This window comes from Poromitra crassiceps (genome assembly GCF_964638095.1).
Source record: "Poromitra crassiceps genome assembly, chromosome: 13".
Classification (NCBI taxonomy): Eukaryota; Metazoa; Chordata; class Actinopteri; order Beryciformes; family Melamphaidae; genus Poromitra; species Poromitra crassiceps.
The window spans coordinates 29286653-29307333 of NC_139644.1; the positions used below are offsets into that span (position 1 = coordinate 29286653).

Consider the following 20681-nt stretch of genomic DNA (forward strand, 5'->3'; position numbering starts at 1 on the left):
AGTCATGTTTTTCCAAAAGCTCAACTAAAGCAACATTGTTATCGATCGGCCAAAAGGAGATATTTGTCTTTGCGCTTCAGCCTATCCTGCGGGCTAGCTCTGCTAAAGGTGATAGACTGCTAATCACTACACCCCCTTGCTGTCCAATGCTGTTGATGTAGAAAACATTGGCAGCAGTCCTCATTGAGTGATTACTATGGAGGCTGTTACAGCCAATGACTTTAAGTGGAGGACAAGGCAAGCTGGGGGACACGGGTCCCCTTTCATCTGGCTATTAGATCTGTCATTAGCACACGCTGATGTCAGCATAGCCAGAGAACATGCATCAAAGTGCTACGTACACACACACACACACACACACACACACACACACACGCACGGCACGCACGCGCACACACATCTTGTTTTTATAAAGAAAATGTCTCTCTTAAATAAAATCATAGTTTCAATATCTTGTAGATTAAAATGTCACATTTAAAAGTGAAAAATGAAAAGGTAGGATTATGCGATTACAAAATGACTCCTGATATGGGCAAATGATAAGGTGAATAAGGACACGACACACACATCAGGGATGTGTCTCTATTGTCATCTCTATCACTTCCATTATGTCAGCATAAAAAGGAAACCATGGCGTGAACTCAGACACCCCTTAATTACATATCAGGATACTGTGAAATTACACACATACACACAGCCACGCACAGACACATACACACACACACACACACACACACAGGGGCGGACTGGGATCATAATTCAGGCCGGGCATTAGATACCAAGCAGGCCAGGCCGATACGGGCCGATGCGCGTGCCCGCGCCCGAAGGGCGGCGGCGAAAAATTCGGGGCGTTTGAAGCTCAATTTGGGCCGTTTGAAGCCCAATTTGGGCCGTTTGAAGCCAGATTTGGGTCGTTTAAAGCCAGATTTGGGCCGTTTGAAGCCCAATTTGGGCCGTTTGAAGCCCAATTTGGGCCAAGTCCAATTTTACAATGAGATGCACCCACTTTAAACCTGAATAAAGTAATAAAACCACTAGTAAACCAGTAGGCGGCGCCTGGCCTGCTGTTCAGTGAGTGGCCTGGCCTGGCCTGCAAAAAAAAAAAAAAAAAAAAAAAAAAATTTAGGCAGGCCAGGCCAGGCCACCGGGCATTTGCCCGACGTGCCCGATTATGCAGTCCGCCACTGCACACACACACACATGCATGCACACACGCACAGCAGGTGATGCTGTCATGTGGGGTCATGAATATGGAGGCACGCTGCTGAAATCTAATGATGTTTTTTTGTTGCAAACAGGAAAAGAACTGTAGTTACTGTTGGCTTATAGCTTGGGAGAGAGAGAGGGAGAGAGAGGGAGAGAGAGAGAGAGAGAGAGAGAGAGAGAGAGAGAGAGAAATTGATATATTTAAATCATCCTCATGCAGTGCAGTGCAGAATCTAATATAAGAGGTATGGAAGTATCTACAGACTCTTGTTCCAGCCTGCCACCATACACATTATTCACTTGAGTCACTTTGTGTGTGTGTGTGTGTGTGTGTGTGTGTGTGTGTGTGTGTGTGTGTGTGTGTGTGTGTGTGTGTGTGTGTGTGTGTGTGTGTGTGTGTGAGTGAAGGGGGGGGGGGGGGGGCACCACATTCTCCCTCCCCTTGGTTAGCTCGCCATGTCGCAGCCATCACACACACACACACACACACACACACACACACACACACACACACACAGGTTTTCAATAACAAAGGGCTGTGATATTTGACAGATGTTTTGATTCACACATATACAGTATACAGACACAGATACACACATTAACACACACACATACACACACACACACAGTGCACGGCATTCAACTCACAGGGTGAAGTTCTCCTCGGGGTAGCAGCGGTTCCTCAGTAGCCCCGCCCACAGCTGCACGCCGATGATGCCGAAGATGAAGAAGACGAAGAAGCAGAGCAGCAGCACGTTGCCTAGCATGGGCAGAGTGTCCAGCAGCAGGTTCACCAGGATACGCATACCTGGAGGCACACACACAGGAATATATTTATTACCAGTCAGTCAGTCAGCCAGTCAGTCAGTCAGTCAGTCAGCCAGTCAGTCAGTCAGTCAGTCAGTCAAATCAATTACTCAATCAACCATTGTGATGAATGACCAAGGTGCCAGGTCTGTATGGAATTACCATTGGAAATGCAACAGTCCACATTTTGTCCACATATTTTAGCTTTAAAGGTCATAGAGCATTTTTTTTATTAATTTTGATAACAAACAAACAAACAAACAAACAAACAAACACATTTGAGACATGTATCTCATGCCACTGGAAATGTTTGTGCTATTGCTATTGGGTCTCTCAAAATGAAGACCACATTTCCTATAAACTCCATTACCTTCACCATCTGCCAGAAACATTGAACACCTTAGCTTCATATAAGCTGGAGGAAGAGCAGCTCTCTTCCTGCTTTGTGCCAAAAAGCAATCCAGGAACGTGACCGGGTGGCACACCATCAAAATGCAGTGTAAAGGCTGCTAGACCAGGGGCACTCAATTAAAATTCAAAGAGGTCCAGTTAGAGAAAATTTCCTCAAGCAAAGGTCCGGAACATTGTAACGTAGCTTACGCTATGATTCAGTGCCATTGAACTCAATGATTGAAGTAGCCTAATGGTACAATGTCTGTATGTAGTCAACAACTGACTGTTAAATCAAAATAAACATCAACAATGCTTATTTACAGTTTTCATATTTAACTGGATTAATTATACATAACTAGCCTACTATAATAAATAAATTCTCTTTTCTCATTTCAAGTAAAATAATGCATTTAAAAATAACATACAACAGAGTGCTTTGGAAAAATGTGCATCTTAAAATGAAGTGCTTAAATTTAAGAGAAATAAGTTTCCCCTTTTCTTCACTCCATTTCACATTTAACACTCTCAGCCAACAAACAACCTTTTCTCTTGAGAGAAGTGAGCTCCCTATCTATCTATCTATCTATCTATCTGTCTGTCTGTCTGTCTGTCTGTCTGTCTGTCTGTCTGTCTGTCTGTCTGTCTGTCTGTCTGTCGATCAACCTCTGTCGATCAACCTCGCATGCTGTTGCGTTGGGCAGTGAGTGTGCCCTGGTGTGTGTATGTGTGTTTGCTCATGTGTGGCGCTTCCATAGACCGGTCAGGATCGCACCGCACTTCACACGAGACAATACACTGGTTTTAATCTGCCCGTAAGAACAATGAATGGACATGTAAGAGTGGTTTCTTTTGAGCACACCATGTGAAATTACTATCTCAGTATCTCTCGCCTTGCGTCGCCTCCCCTCCGTCCGTGTCTCTCGCAGCACCACTCGAAGCAACAGAGAGAAACGATTCGCTTATTTGATTGGCCGAGTAGCATCACGTGTGATGATTTACAGCGCGTGCATTGGTCTGTGAGCTTCCTGGCAGATAAACCAGTAGTACCGTAAATACTATAAAAGCATGTGCCGGTTAAAATAGAAACGCTCCGTGAAAATGTAAGTTATCAATGATTTGTAGGTTATAGGGCTCGGTCCGGATAGGACGGTGTCTCGGTCCGGATGCGGACCGGAGTCCGGACTTTGAGGATCGCCGTGCTAGACTCTGTTCATTTTCTTGGCAATAGTCTAGATTTTTTGGATCGTCCGCCTACAGAGAGTCTACTGAGTATTTGAGACATTTCAAATCTTATTAGTTGACATTCAACAATTCAACTGTTTTGCTTTTGTCTGTAGATGTTTAATATATTCTGTTTGCTTCCAATTCCACACACCTGATTCTCTTTACCTGGAGCTACTAAATTATTCTGAGAATATGCAAATAAGTTCATGAATTGTCACATACTCTATAGATAATCTGTCAAACATCTACAGACAAAGACAAAGCTTATGAAATGCTATTGTCTCGTTTGTATATGCTAATTATACTGTCTCAAAATGAAGGTGGTAATGGTGTAACGGTGTTTAATTACAAACGTAACACCTTTAAATAGCTGCATGTATTTTAGAATTTTAGAACAAACTGGCTTGAAAAGGCCACAATGCAATTACTACTGTACATAGACAAATATGAAACACACGTGTACACATGCACGCACGCACACGCGCACACACACGCACACACACACACACACACACACACACACACACACACACACACACACACACACACACTAACAGAAAGTGAGGTGTGGTACTGAAGTGGAAGTAACAGGTTCCTGTATAGTTGTGCAAGAAAAACATGTCTGCAGCAAGACACAGGCAGATAGAAAGATGCTAGAATGAGGATGTTTCCTAGAGAGAATATAAAAATAGACACACACACACACACATGCAGACGCACACACACACACACACACACACACACACACACACACGCACCATAACTACAGCCCATGAACAAAAAGGCGCAGTCAGGCCACAGGGGCCTCAATCATGATTAGATGAAACCTGATTGCAGACATTCAAGCGTGTCCCCTGTCGCACAGTGATGACCTCATCCCCTGTAGATGTGATAGACTGTCCCACGGTGGTGATGACATAATGAGATATGATTAGTGGTAATGACAGCTGATTGGAATAAAGACCACCCTCACAAGAGGTGAGACCCACTGATGAGATCACTGCAACCCCGCACTGACACCTGGGATGTGTGTGTGTGTGTGCGTGCGTGTGTGTGTGTATTTGTTGGTGTCACACTGCCATTTGTGAATAAAGGCACAACAGGAGGTTAATGCGTAATAAACACAACAGCGCATCTAAACTGCTGAGGAACTAAATGACAGGAGAGAAGCTGAGAAAGCTGAGAGAAGAGAGGGAGAGACACAGAGAGAGACAAAGAGAGAGACACAGAGAGAGACAGAGAGAGAGAGAGAGAGAGACAGAGAGAGACACACAGAGAGATAGAGAGAGCGATGATGACGATCACCCATACGTGGATGCACACTGCAGATATCCACAAGTGTGCTAGTCTAGTTTAGTGGATGCTAGGATAATCCTCCCAAGTTGTCTGGCTAAGCAGAAAGTTAGCAAGTTTGTAATGGAAAACCAGTGCTAATGTAATGCTAGTTCCACAGCAATATCCCCCCCGACACTATTTTGGAAGAGCATTGTCAGTAATCAGGCATGGAGAGTCCAAATAATCGATTCTCAATTCCAACACATCAATTCTGAGAATCAATTCTACTAAAAAACAGAAGAGTGGACTCCTGCTGCAGTCTTGACTCGAAACTCTGGAATCGAAAAATTTGCAATTAATGATTTAGGCCTATCTTTACTAATCTGCCTTCAATTACCTTGGTCTGATCCATTTCACAAGTTGGGAGGGTGGAGGGTGGAAAACACACACACACACACACACACACACACACACACACATACACACAGCTGCCAGAATGAAATGTGTTAAAGCTCTATAGAGAAGATCAGCCCTATATTCCTAAGTGTTAATCAATACTATCACACCCTTCTTCCTTTACTGCACCCTGATTAGCTATTATGTGTCCACTTACGACTATAAACTCACCTTTAGAGGCTCATTTATCAAGTCTAGATACATGTGTGTCTTTGTATGTATGTGTGCATATGTTTGTTAATGTATGTGTATCTCTGTGTGTTTGTGTACATGTTCATTTGTGTCTGTGTCCATTCTGTATAACTGTTTGTTCACAGTTTACAAAGTTGTTGACCATCTTTTTTCTGCAGAGTTACAGTGACAGTTTGGAGATTAGAAAAGTATTTTTAAAGTTCTCATCAAAGTGATTTGTTCAGTTTTCACAATGTATGCTTCATTTACAACATGTCTTGTCGTGTTACTTGTGTTATTGTTTGACAGAATCTGCACATCCAAAATAATAATGCAATAATAATACAATAATAAGAAGACATTTTGATATCGGGGTCATGATGGATCGAAAGGAAAAGAAGCAATGGTGTTCCAGTGATGTGTTGAACATTGTGATTTGATTTGATTTATTAGAAAGAATGTTAAAATATATATACAGCTGTGCCACATTGGCAACAATACATCCATTAAAACCATTCTGACGAGGATAAAACACAAACAAGTCTACAGACTTATTTCCATTGTGGTTCTCCAAATGACATGTTCATTTAAACTGTGTAGCAGAAAAGACGTTTTGTTGAGGTAAGTGTCTCTCTCCAGCTAATTTGTCACATAAACTGGTGTTGGACGGAGAGCAGTTGTGTTGCTGATGTCATGTGTCTCTGGAGGCTAGTCTAAATGTGTTTGTTCCCCAGGGGCCTGCTCATTAGCCCACTGTTCCATTAGGCGTAATTGGGTGAAGAGAGGAGAGATGGATGAGGGAGAGAGGGGGAAAGAGAATGAGACAAGGCCTGAGGGTTAACAGAAAAATAGAAGGGGGGGGGACAAGGGAAAAAAACTGTTGCAAACAAACAAAACAGAGAGAGAGGCAGGGAGAGAGAAAAAGAGAGAGAGTATGGTATCACTGGATAATCAATCATTCTGCTGGTTCTCTCTTTCTTGCCTTTCTCCTCTGCCTCTCTCCTCCTCTCCCTCTCTCCTCCTCTGCCTCTCTCCTTCTCTCGGTCTCTCCTCCTCTGCCTCTCTCCTCCTCTGCCTCTCTCCTCCTCTGCCTCTCTCCTCCTCTCGGTCTCTCCTCCTCTCGGTCTTCCTCCTCTCTGCCTCTCTCCTCCTCTCCCTCTCTCCTCCTCTGCCTCTCTCCTCCTCTCGGTCTCTCCTCCTCTGCCTCTCTCCTCCTCTCGGTCTCTCCTCCTCTGCCTCTCTCCTCCTCTCGGTCTCTCCTCCTCTGCCTCTCTCCTCCTCTCCCTCTCTCCTCCTCTGCCTCTCTCCTCCTCTCGGTCTCTCCTCCTCTGCCTCGCTCCTCCTCTCCCTCTCTCCTCCTCTGCCTCTCTCCTCCTCTCGTCCTCTCCTCCTCTGCTCTCCTCCTCCTCTGCCTCTCTCCTCCTCTCGGTCTCTCTCCTCTGCCTCTCTCCTCCTCTGCCTCTCTCCTCCTCTGCCTCTCTCCTCCTCTGCCTCTCCTCTCCTGCCTCTCTCCTCCTCTGCCTCTCTCCTCCTCTGCCGGCTCTCCTCTCCTCCTCTGCCTCTCTCCTCCACTGCCTCTCTCCTCCTCTCCTCCTCCTCTGCCTCTCTCCTCCTCTGCCTCTCTCCTCCTCTCCTCCTCCTCTGCCTCTCTCCTCTCTGCCTCTCTCCTCCTCTGCCTCTCTCCTCCTCTCCTCCTCCTCTGCCTCTCTCCTCCTCTGCCTCTCTCCTCTCCTCCTCTCCCTCTCTCCTCCTCTGCCTCTCTCCTCCTCTCCCTCTCTCCTCCTCTGCCTCTCTCCTCATATGCCTCTCTCCTCCTTTCCCTCTCTCCTCCTCTCCTCTCTCTCCTCCTCTGCCTCTCCTCCTCTCCCTCTCTCTTCCTCTGCTCTCTCCTCCTCTCCCCTCCTCTGCTCTCTCCTCCTCTGCCTCTCTCCTCCTCTGCCTCTCTCCTCTCTCCCTCTCATCCTCCTCTGCCTCTCTCCTCCTCTCCCTCTCTTCTCATATGCCTCTCTCCTCCTTTCCCTCTCTCCTCCTCTCCCTCTCTCCTCCTCCTCTGCCTCTCTCCTCCTCTCCCTCTCTCCCTCCTCTGCCTCTCTTCCCTCCTTATGGTACCAGTTTGCCAGCTCCTACTGTTCCTACATAAAGATGGATGCCTCCCTGGCGCCACAATGGTAACACATTTACAGCTACCTGCCTGCGCTATTCATCAAAAATCGGGGAATCCTCTCTTCTCTCCTCTTCTCTATTCTCTCCTCTTCTCCCTCTCCTCTTTTCTCCTCTTCTCTCTTCTCTGCTCTTCTCTCATCTCCTCTTCTTTCTCCTCTCTCTTTTCTCCTCTTCTCTCCTCTTCTCTCCTCTTCTCTTCTCTCTTTTCTCCTCTTCTCTCTCTCTCCTATCTTCTCTTCTCTCCTCTTCTCTCCTCTATTCTCTCCTCTTCTCTCCCCTCCTCTTCTATCTCCTCTCCTCTCTTCTCTTCTCCTCCTCTCTTTTCTCCTCTTCTCTCTTTTCACTGTCTCTTTCTCCATTGCTTGTTGTCTTTTGCGCACCTGGTGTGTCTCCCACTCACTATCTCACACCAATTTCATCCAAAAAGAAATCCAGCAGCACAAACTATTATCTGCCATTTTGTTTGAGGGCTACAAATTGAGGTGTGTGTGTGTGTGTGTGAGGGGGGGGGGGGGGGGGGGGGGGGGGGGGTCAGCCGGTGCCTCTGCTCCCTGTGTGTCGCTGAACAAAGTAGCGATCCAATGAAACATGGAACAAATAGCTTTCACCCCCAGTGTTTCCTCACCTATAATGGGGTTACGGACAGGGGAAAGGATTGGCCAGCATTACTTAGAGCTTACTGATAACAGCATACACACCAAACAGACTCACACAAGCACATACACACCTAACAGACTCACACAAGCACATACACACCTAACAGACTCACACAAGCACATACACACCTAACAGACTCACACAAGCACATACACACCTAACAGACTCACACAAGCACATATACATTTGTGATGGGCTCCTCTACCTAATTACGGCGAGAGCACACCAGACGCAGAAGCGTTGCGCAGGCAGTTCATTTCGGCGTCCTTGTTAACAGGTTCGACCGACCACACCGGTCGCGGCGCGGCACATTGCATCCATCTCGCGTCTTGCAGAGAGAGTTTTGGCGTCTGGTCTATTTTTGATGCGAGCAGCCGTGTGCAGCCAGGCATGGAGTCAGTACGAGTTCTGACCGGCGCGGAGCCATCGCGGAGCAAAACAGAGCGCTTCTGGTGTGAATGGCCGGGATCCTGGTCGATGCTTCCGTGACACGCTGCGTGGGAGACGTTTCTGGTGTGTCCCAGGCGTTACAGTGCGTGCAACTCTGCATCTGCTAACAAACACATGTATCTGGAGACTTGATCATGCTCAGGTGCAGAACCATCGTCGCAAAAGCAGATTTGTTTACAGGCTGCACACTTGTCGCTGAAACACAAAGCTATCAACTCACTGTCAGCCAATCAAACCACTGTACCGCACACACTGTCAGCCAATCAAACCACTGCACCGCACACACTGTCAGCCAATCAAACCACTGCACCACACACACTGTTGGCCATTCAAACCACTGTACCACACATACTGTTGGCCATTCAAACCACTGTACCACACACACTGTTGGCCATTCAAACCACTGTACCACACACACTGTCAGCCAATCAAACCACTGCACCACACACACTGTTGGCCATTCAAACCACTGTACCACACACACTGTTGGCCAATCAAACCACTTAGCGCACAATTCAATTAACATCCATATTTGATGAGTGCTGCTGCTGGTGGCAATGCTGTGTGAAATATTGATAGGGTAGGTTACTCCTTGGCGGGCACAGGAGATGGTAGACTCGATTAGGAAGAATCTGGTCCTGTAAGCTGGAGAGAAGATGTTCACTAGCAATTTGCTCGAAAAGCTATACTTTTTGGATGTGTGTGTTTGTGTGTGTCTGAGATGTGTGTGTATTTGAGAGAGAGCTTGTCAGAGAGAGGTAGAGAGAGCAGCCGTGTTTGGCTTCTTTATGTTAGTGGCATTATCTCTTAATGGTTTGTATTAACTGGCCTGGCCTGTCCTACAGTCACCTTTATTCATTGGTACACTTTTATCTATGAGGTCATTTTGTGTCTGCTTCCACAGTTACAAGATGTTGTTTCTTTCTTATCTCTCTCTGAGGTCCAATTAGGCAAAGGCCTTTTCATGCACTCGGCTTTTGGACTCATTTCACTATTTCAAAGTGAGGGGGGCTGCTCTCTCTTGGTGAGTTTAAACTGATAAAGGAGGATCTAGAGGCACACTCAATGAGGAGCAGTCCACGCTTTCTGCAGCCAAGATCCATTCAGGCTCTGCCTCTGACCCTACAGTACTTGTGTGATATTGGACCATATTTTATACACCAATAAAGTGAAGTTGGATGTTGTGCTTTAGCTTTTATGTGAATTTGATAGAATTTGTTCAGTAGGTACTGTGCATTAGTGTGAGCTGCTTGTCTACAAGTTGCATGCGTTTCATTAATGCTGTTTTCTGGCCAAGGCTGTCTTGAAATAGATTTTTCAATCTCAAGGGGGCCGTCTGGCTAATGGACGTTTTGTAATCTGCCAATAACCACTAAGCCACACATTTCTTTCTGCTATGATACGAGTACAGATGGGAGTTTAGTGCAAACAACAAAACAGAAAAGCACATCACACCTAATGTGTCTTGACTCCACAGCATTAGCTGCTATATATCGCGTGGCTACTAGCCACTAAAGTGCTGGAGCATGTGAGGCAATAAGACCTGAGCCTGAACCTGGCTTGATCAGGCTAATTGATGCTCACAGTGATTAAGAGCTGTTTGTTAGAGGAGATCAATAGGAGTTAAAAAGTTTGGCCAAGAGATGAGTTGTAGATTAAAGGGATGGGCTCATGGGCACGGACGGCTCAGTGGAGCGGAATTAACGGATGATTAGCAAATGTGATAAAGCAGTGACTCAGGGCCTGAGCAGGGTGTGTGATTAAGCAGAAGATCAGATAATATGCATTTTTAATGATGCTCATGGAGAGTGCTGACAGATGGCTGCACAGAGGCAGAAATGTTAAAGACACGAACTCACTTTCAGGCGCATTTGTACCGTGCATTATGTAGACCACATAAACACCTTGGGACAGACACGTGCAAGCACAAACGCACACACGCACGCAGAGACACACACACGCACGCAGAGACGCACACACGCACGCAGAGACGCACGCACGCAGACACACATGCACGCAGAGAAACACACACGCACGCACGCATGGACGCAGACACACACACAAAGAGATATAGGTTGTTCTCACTGGGCACTCTGTTGATGGCTTTGAGGGGGCGAAGAACCCGCACAGTCCTGATGGCCGACAGGTTGATGTTCTGCAGATCCAATGAGTACTCCACCATCCTGTAGAGAGAGAGAGAGACACACAGACACACAGACACACACACACACACACACACACACACACAGCTATATTAGAGAGGGAAGGAGCATGTAGGACACAGCAGTTACTTGTTGTCTGGAGCAGTTACTGGGTTACTTGTCCAGGAACTGTTACAGTCAAGTATCACCTGAAAGTGTGTCATATTTGCTTTTGTTTTGTTTTATCTTGTTTTTGTATTTTGGCTAAAGAATAGTCTCTTGTGTGTGTTACTTAAGCTAGCAAATTAATTAAAAACCTCCCATGATCATAAAGCTGGTGAGCCACTAAACTCATCCACAAACATGACCTGCATATTATGTACTTTATTGTGTGCCTGATATCAAGGACAATAATGGAAATAAGTCTGGGACTTTATTGTGTTATCCTTGACCAATTAAGCTGTGATGTATTTGTCAATTTGCATTTTTGTCAAATAAACTAAACTAAAGTAAAAGACTGCCTGGCTGCCAATATGGGATGATGCTTTGCTATAGACTACTGGTACCAAACAACTGTCCATGGTAAATAGCAGCACATCAAAGGCAAAACGGACCAGGATTAACCCATCTTCAAGTGGTCTCACCTGTCCCCTATCAGACGTATCTTTCCTCTAGTCTCACCTGTCCCCTCCCAGAGGTATCTTTCCTCTAATGACTAGAGGTGAGACTAGAGTCTAGTCTCACCTGTCCCCTCCCAGAGGTATCTTTCCTCTAGTCTCACCTGTCCCCTCCCAGAGGTATATTTCCTCTAGTCTCACTTGTCCCCTCCCAGAGGTATCTTTCCTCTAGTCTCACCTGTCCCCTCCCAGAGGTATATTTCCTCTAGTCTCACCTGTCCCCTCCCAGAGGTATCTTTCCTCTAGTCTCACCTGTCCCCTCCCAGAGGTATATTTCCTCTAGTCTCACCTGTCCCCTCCCAGAGGTATCTTTCCTCTAGTCTCACCTGTCCCCTCCCAGAGGTATCTTTCCTCTAGTCTCACCTGTCCCCTCCCAGAGGTATCTTTCCTCTAGTCTCACCTTTCCCCTCCCAGACGTATCTTTCCTCTAGTCTCACCTGTCCCCTCCCAGAGGTATCTTTCCTCTAGTCTCACCTGTCCCCTCCCAGAGGTATCTTTCCTCTAGTCTCACCTGTCCCCTCCCAGAGGTATCTTTCCTCTAGTCTCACCTGTCCCCTCCCAGAGGTATCTTTCCTCTAGTCTCACCTGTCCCCTCCCAGAGGTATCTTTCCTCTAGTCTCACCTGTCCCCTCCCAGAGGTATATTTCCTCTAGTCTCACCTGTCCCCTCCCAGAGGTATCTTTCCTCTAGTCTCACCTGTCCCCTCCCAGAGGTATATTTCCTCTAGTCTCACCTGTCCCCTCCCAGAGGTATATTTCCTCTAGTCTCACCTGTCCCCTCCCAGAGTGAGCTTTCCTCTAATCTCACCTGTCCCCTCCCAGATGTATCTTTCCTCTAGTCTCACCTGTCCCCTCCCAGAGGTATCTTTCCTCTAGTCTCACCTGTCCCCTCCCAGAGGTATATTTCCTCTAGTCTCACCTGTCCCCTCCCAGAGGTATATTTCCTCTAGTCTCACCTGTCCCCTCCCAGAGGTATCTTTCCTCTAGTCTCACCTGTCCCCTCCCAGATGTATATTTCCTCTAGTATCACCTGTCCCCTCCCAGAGGTATATTTCCTCTAGTCTCACCTGTCCCCTCCCAGAGGTATATTTCCTCTAGTCTCACCTGTCCCCTCCCAGAGGGATATTTCCTCTAGTCTCACCTGTCCCCTCCCAGAGGTATCTTTCCTCTAGTCTCACCTGTCCCCTCCCAGAGGTATATTACCTCTAGTCTCACCCATCCCCTCCCAGAGTGAGCTTTCCTCTAGTCTCACCTGTCCCCTCCCAGAGGTATCTTTCCTCTAGTCTCACCTGTCCCCTCCCAGAGGTATCTTTCCTCTAGTCTCACCTGTCCCCTCCCAGAGGTGTGGTGAGGGAAGTGTAGCGATACAGTACAGAGAAAGTGGTGCCAGAAAAGCAGAAGTATGAAGATGGGAGAGGAACAGGAAGGAGAAATGAGGGAGGGAAAGACAGCTTGAAAGAGAGAGATCCATTCTATTCTAAGTGTTGCCTGCAGGATGTTATAGCTCAGGCAGAGCCTGTCATCTGTTAGCAAGCCATTTCCACAGCATGGCTAAGCTGTTTGTGCCCCCAAACCACAGCCACTTTCACAGGAGAACGGGCATGCTTTGCCACGACCACACGTGTGTGTGTGTGTGTGTGTGTGTGTGTGTGTGTGTGTGTGTGTGTATGTGTGTGTGTGTGTGTGTGTAAGGGACCCCAATTTGATAATTTTGTCCCAGCACGATGAGGTCCCCATCTGATAGGAATTTGGCTTTTTGATGTTTTATTATAGAAAGTGTATGAAACCCATGACCAAAATAGTCCTACATTCTCCCCACTTTTTGAGAACAGAGACGGTACGAGTGAGTGAATGTTTTTCATATCTATATTAACTGAAGAGCTAGAGGAAGCGTCAGCATTGTGTATGTTGTGTGGGTGAGTTGAGTGTGTGTGTGTGACATGTATGTGTGTGTGTGTGTGTGTGTGTGTGTGTGTGTGTGTGTGTGTGTGCGCGCCTGCACGACTTGCATGAAATAAAAGTGCCTGAGGCTAGTACAGTGTTGGGACAGCATGATATCAACAGCAGCAGCAGCACCAGCTAACAACCAAATATCACACTCAGACAGGAATATGATAGTGATACCATGGGGAAAGTTTATTTTGGCTTGGCCCCTGCAGTGCACAGGGTCAGCTGCTTCCTCTGACCAATAGACTGCTCCACATAGTCAGTAGCACTCCAGCCTACTGAAGGTGCGTAAATGTGTGTAAATCTACTGTGCCATTCCCCCATAGGAAGCCATACTGTATACACCAAGGAAATGTACTATAGGGTGGCAGGTAGAAAGGAGAGAGATTGTTTGTATGAGTCAGATGTCTAATAAATATAGTTATTTTGTCAGTTTATCAGTTGCATCAATTTATTAATGTTACGGTCATAATTAATTACCACCAAAGACAAAGAATTCTACTTCTTGCCAATAGAGCTAATGGAAATGAACTGAAATGCTTGTCACTGTCTGAGGGGTGAGAGGCAGCGAGGGAGAAAGAAACATTTGTGTGCTATTTTACACACACACACACACACACACACACACACACACACACACACACACACACACACACACACAATCATTGTGATGAATATTTGAGAGGTAATTAGATGCAGCTTACACAGCTTAGACAGCTTGATCCCTCACTAATTGATGATCTTTATTGATGTAATCATTAGTGGTCCTACAGTAGCTGCAAAGTGCACACAATATAGTTTCATAAAAACTCATTACAGTATTATTCCTTTCCCCCTTGTTTTTCTTTTTCTCAAATTCCTAGATATTTGGACCCACAGTATATGAATATGAACATTGGCAGGCTTATGGTTGTTGCCAGATCACACTTTCAGGTGGAATGGTTACTGGCCTCATGGCACCACAGTAAGAAGCTCATGAGTCCCACATGAGAAAGAATTCATTTCAGTGACCCTGTAAACAGGCACGTCCCAACCCAATTTCTCTTCTCTTCCTGGGAGTTTGAGGTGTAGAAATGCCAGGCTGAAAATGTCACACCACAGAGAGGAGGGAAACAGTTGTTTTGGGACCAGGCCTGTGCAGCTGGGGAGAGCAGTGGTATTAAAACAACAGCATTGGTAGCTCTGTTAGATTGGCTGCTGAGAGGCTGCGCACAGGGCACAGGGCACAGGGCTAAACAGGCTGAAGGGAGTTTGGAGGCTGTTAGTGAGCCTGTGGACACAAACACTGGAGGATTGTTTTGATGGTGCAAGACTGAGACAAAACTGACAGACCACACCCCACGTGTGGTCTGTCGGTGTTACCGGTTACATCGTATACATATATATAATATAAAATATTAAAAGAATATAAAAAATGTAATAATAATCCTCGGCTGTCCTCACGGTCCAGTCAGTCAGCTTCTCTCCGCTGCTGTGTTAGCTTGGACGCTCACAGTCACAACACTGGCTGCCTCACAATACTTGGCTCCATCCAACTCGAGACAACTTTTCAGACCCTCCTGGAGACAATCTTTCTCAGAAGAGACTAACATTAGCGACAAATCTGGAGACTTTTTCTGACATAGGATTAACATTACCAGCAAGCAGCAGTAAGCAGGCAATGACGATAGCTGGGTAAGTCCCGCTAGCATTGATGCTAAGTTAGCAAAGTACAGGGTGAGCGCAGCTGAAGCACATGGCTATGGATGTTAACCTCCATATTAATTAGCCATGTGCTTCAGCTGCAATTCGCTCGCTCCATGATGAGACTAGCTACAGCATAACTCCAGCTCTTCTTCTGCCTTTACAAAACAACACACTGCAGCCCAGAGGTATGGGGTCAGTATAGTCTCATATCTATTGAACTCTCGCAGGGTTTTTCACGAATGCACATGCTTTGTTTCGAAGTTGTATTTCGGACTCACTAATGCACACGATCTGTTTTACAAATGCACATTCTCTGGTTCGCTGTTGTATTTCGGACTCACTAATGCACACAATCTGTTTCACAAATGCACATGCTCTGGTTCACAAATGTAATTTTTATGCAAACTTGTAATATAAATTCGGAAATGCACACGCTCTGCTTCACAAATATAATTTTTATGCAAACTTGTAATATAAATTCGGAAATGCACACACTCTGCTTCACAAATGTTATTTTGAAGCACACTTGTAATATAAATTCACAGATCATGCGAATTGCTCAATGTGCATTTACAAACTGCTTCTCATTTGTGAACCTCTGTCCTGTCGTGAATTTTGAGACTCCCCTGACGTGCAGGTCAACGAATGTCACCATTGGCTGATAAAGCTGTCAATCAAATGTGATTCTGATTGACAGATTCATCAGCCAATCAGGTGTGTTTGCTTTCAGCCAATCATATGGCTCCTTACATTTGCGCTAGACTACTACAACAACAGCTACAGAGCTAATGGCTACATCCCATCCAGCGCATTCTGAGATGGGTTGTTAGTGTTTAACGGACAACTCACTTTCAAACAACATCCTGGATAATTTATCGGTCTTATCAGCCTCGAGACGGCCGGGAAGGATTATGGACGAATTACTGGATGTTACGGTGACATGTTTGGTCGTGTTTTGGCTTGCGATGGCTGCGGGGAGTAGAGACGTTACCTTGAGCTAGCTGATAGCCGTTCCAGGCTACAGCACAGCCCTTCCCATTCACTCACTCCCAGTCCCAAGCCTCAAACCTGGGCATTTCTGAACACTTTATCTGTTACAGCAGTCAAACAATGTTCCATAAGCACGATGGTAGTAACGTTAGGCATATTTACAACTGTTCCATTATCCACACAAGACGGTTATGTTATGTTAGCGGAGCTTCTGGGTGGTATATGCTCTATATTAGCTAGCCGTGTTAGCAAGTAAGCTAACGTTATCTAGTTAATTATAGATCACAGCCCACACAAGCCAACGCTAATGTATTTACAGCTATTTCATTAATCCACTCTGACGAATTAGCGGGTGTCATTGTGGCATATTTGGTCGTGTTTTGGCTGCGGCAAAGTGGTTAGTAACTAACGTTATCAATGTGACCGATGTCGGGGGGAAATTAGAGTCGGGCTGTGTTTTTGGTTGATGGACTCGTTGCTGCCTAAATAAGGTTTGGCTTGCGGCTACAGCTAGCTAATGGGTTTATCATGATCACCCAGAAGCTCCGCCAACGTTTCGTCTTGTCTGGATAATGTAACTTGTAAATATGCCTAATGCTGTGCTTATGGAACATATTGTTTGCCTGCAGTTGTCCCGGTTCGGTTGGTCTAGCGTTCGTTAGCTCACATCAGCCCACCCAGGCCCCTTACCCCGCTAGCCGGGCGCTTCTCGCTCAAGCGCCCCCGGCTAGCGGGGTAACTAGGCCCCATATTTATAGCTCCTCGTTCACGCTAACGTTAGTTACTATCCACTTACATTACCATTTACAGCTATTTTATTAATCCACTCTGGACGAATTAGCGGGTGTCATTGTGGCAATAGACAACCATGTCATGCTACAGTAGCTTGTCGGGAACAGTGTTGGGAGTAACTACTGAACTACTTTTTGCAGCAACTATAGTAATCTCACTAATTAGTTAGTGAAAAGTTAGTAACTCAATTCCAATTAGTGGAGTTTAAATGGGCTAGTTACTAGCTACTTTAGGACATGAAAATGCAAAAACACAGACAACGTCAGAGGATTATGCGGTTTATGATCATTGGACCTGTCTGGGGAGAGACGCCGCCTTCCTGCCCGGCAAAGATGTTCCACACGCCATATCTGCAGCCAGGGCCCCAGAGGCTAATGACCTTGAGTAGGCTATAAGCCCCAGAGGCTAATGTCCTTGAGTAGGCTATAAGCCCCAGAGGCTAATGTCCTTGAGTAGGCTATAAGCCCCAGAGGCTAATGTCCTTGAGTAGGCTATAAGCCCCAGAGGCTAATGACCTTGAGTAGGCTATAAGCCACAGAGGCTAATGACCTTGAGTAGGCTATACGCCCCAGAGGCTAATGACCTTGAGTAGGCTTTAAGCTCCAGAGGCTAATGACCTTGAGTAGGATATAAGCCCCAGAGGCTAATGACCTTGAGTAGGCTATAAGCCACAGAGGCTAATAACCATGAGTATGCTATAAGCCACAGAGGCTAATAACCTTGAGTAGGCTATAAGCCACAGAGGCTAATAACCTTGAGTAGGCTATGAGCCACAGAGGCTAATGTCCTTGAGTAGACTATAAGCCCCAGAGGCTAATGACATTGAGTAGGCTATAAGCCCCAGAGGCTAATGACCTTGAGTAGGCTATAAGCCCCAGAGGCTAATGACCTTGAGTAGGCTATAAGCTACAGAGGCTAATAACCTTGAGTAGGCTATAAGCCACAGAGGCTAATAACCTTGAGTAGGCTATAAGCCACAGAGGCTAATGACCTTGAGTAGACTATAAGCCACAGAGGCTAATGACCTTGAGTAGGCTATAAGCCACAGAGGCTAATGACCTTGAGTAGGCTATAAGCCACAGAGGCTAATGACCTTGAGTAGGCTATAAGCCCAAGAGGCTAATGACCTTGAGTAGGCTATAAGCCACAGAGGCTAATGACCTTGAGTAGGCTATAAGCCACAGAGGCTAATAACCTTGAGTAGGCTATAAGCCACAGAGGCTAATAACCTTGAGTAGGCTATACGCCTCCCCAATAAGCAAATGTTCAAGTATCCCATGCAAGAGTTGGTCTGGAGTCGGACACTTAGTAAAATGCTTGTTTGCAGCTACTGTACAGCACAAGCCAGGCTATGCACAGCACCAGAGCCATCCCAACTAACGTTATGGTTCACAGCCACAAGCTGGACACGCTGTCATTCTTAAAGTACCGGTACCAATTTCATTTGGTATAGTATCGTTTTTAACGGCAGGGTATTGCAATAGCTTTCTAGTATCGGTGCCATGCAACACTACCACATATCCATGGACAAACCTAGGTGCTGCTTTCTCAGTGAATTTCCCCACATTCACGTGTTTTCACAGTCGAAGGCACAAGCATGTCAGAGCCACCACGCTGGAGGACAGAGAGGGCAGCATGTACCAGATACAACCGTGCAACAAAGGACATAAGATCAGAGGTCTGGGTGCCTGCGTGTGGCTCTGGACCTGTTGTGTTGTGTGTGTGTGTGTGTGTGTGTGTGTTGTATGTGTGTCTATGTGTGTGTGTGTGTGTGTGTGTGTGTGTGTGTGTGTGTGTGTGTGTGTGCGTGTGTACTGTGCGATCTGTGTAGAAGTGTGTCTTCCTGTACACATCAATCGGCCTCTGTGTTTGGGAGGGTAATTAGCAGACGCCGCAAGCCTCTTCTCTCTGATTGTTCTCTCTGTTTCACATTCCTTTTTTGGCTCACACTCCTTTATCTCATTCATGCTTTTGTGTGTGTGTGTGTGTGTGTGTGTGTGTGTGTGTGTGTGTGTGTGCACGCGTGTGTGTGTGTATTCGGCTATGAGACTTCGAGCTCCAAGGCAACGCCAGCATAGACATGGAGTTCAGAGGCCCTTAAACAAGGGAGACAAGGAAGGGAAATGTATCGCTGGTATGGTGGGAGTTCTGCTTGAATGAAAGAAAGTGTGGTCTTGACTCTAGACACAGAGCTGTAAGTTGATGCGTTTGCACTGTAGATGTTCAGTACGGTTTTCCAAATTCCAAACATAATGTCCTTCTCCTGATGTAAAATGATGAGAAATCACGATCTAAGTGCACCGGTAGACTGTGGAAAAACTGCTGGAAGAAAGTCTTATAATGATATCTGAAAACGACCAATTAAAAACTGCTAAGCTCATTGATGTTTTTCAAAATATAGACATGTCAAGAGTATAATTGGACAACACTATTTACAGCAAAACTCTTTCAGGATCTTTTGGGAATACTGTTTAATGAAGATTGTGATCTGTTGTTGAATTCACTGACTTTTAATGGCGCAGGCAAAAAAGAAAAAGACACAACTCTAGTTCAGCGTGCTGCGTGAGGAAGTAGGCTCTAGTCCTTTATCATGTGGTTTACTTGCCTGGTACAACAGGGTGCTTTCAGCCATCCTAGACCTTCATTAAAATAGATATGGAAGGAGAGACTGACCTTTTGAGAGAGAGCCATGTCTCATCCCCAGATCAAGATGCTGAGGGGAGACACACAAGCACACACGCTTTCTCTCTCTTACATTACCTCTGCAGATGTCAGAAAGGCTAGGAAATGTATGGCTCAGCTGAGTGAATTTCAAAATAAAGTATATAAAGTATTAACACACTGTAGGAGGCTCTATAGGTGTGGCAGGGCCATGGGGCAGAAGGTGGAGCCCCCCTTTAGAGGCTGTCTGGTGTGCATGAGGGTCTGTAGGGGGGTGACAGGAGGAGATGTTCGTCCATGCAGGAGAACAAAGAGACAGAGGAAGGAAGTTGGCAGGCACAGATTAACCCTGGTGGCCGGGGCCTCCGGCCTCTAACTGGGGTCAACTGAGCCGTCGTTTGCGAAACCACAGTCAAGCCAGCCGCCACTTGGCGTTCTTTTTAGCCCGCTCCGAACACCGGTGAAGCAGCAGTACCGTTACAGCACGAATAGACGCGCATCAAAAACCAAGTGGAGGCTGGCTTGACTGTGGTTTCGCAAACGACGGCTCAGTTGACCGCAGTGGCCTCTAGGGGCCTCCAAAACCCCACCAACTGTGGTATCATCCTGTCTGGATTCACGGCAGACATTGCTGTCTTTCAGAGGCTGTGCTCATTTTTAAAGCTAGAGTGTAGATGCTGATATCTTGAAGTTAGAAGACCTGAGGCATCCATGATGGCTTGTCGGGAAGGGGGCTAATAATGCTCCAGATTTAGGCTAAATTTTGGTGAGGGAAAAACTGACACAGCCATTTTCAAAGGGCTCCCGTGACCTCTCACCTCAAAATCATCTGAAAGGGTAAAAGGGAAAGGGTGGTATGGGTACTCACGAGTCTCCCCTTTATACAGACATGTCCACTTTATGCTAATCCCATGCAGGCTTTGGCGAAAACCATGCCTTTTTTGCAGTATAAATGCATTATTTTCGCCTATTCTATTTGAATATTT

At 46.1% G+C, this 20681-nt stretch overlaps 1 protein-coding gene across 1 annotated transcript in view; it reads right to left on the minus strand.

The window, feature by feature from the left end:
• LOC310788468 (voltage-dependent T-type calcium channel subunit alpha-1I-like) overlaps nucleotides 1-20681 on the minus strand; it is a gene marked incomplete at both ends in the record, with an annotated part of 218268 nt that overhangs the window by 109963 nt on the left and 87624 nt on the right. Inside the window, 2 exon segments of the mRNA XM_083650017.1 lie at nucleotides 1855-2014; nucleotides 10888-10985. Coding sequence (XP_083506143.1) covers nucleotides 1855-2014; nucleotides 10888-10985 — 258 coding nt within the window.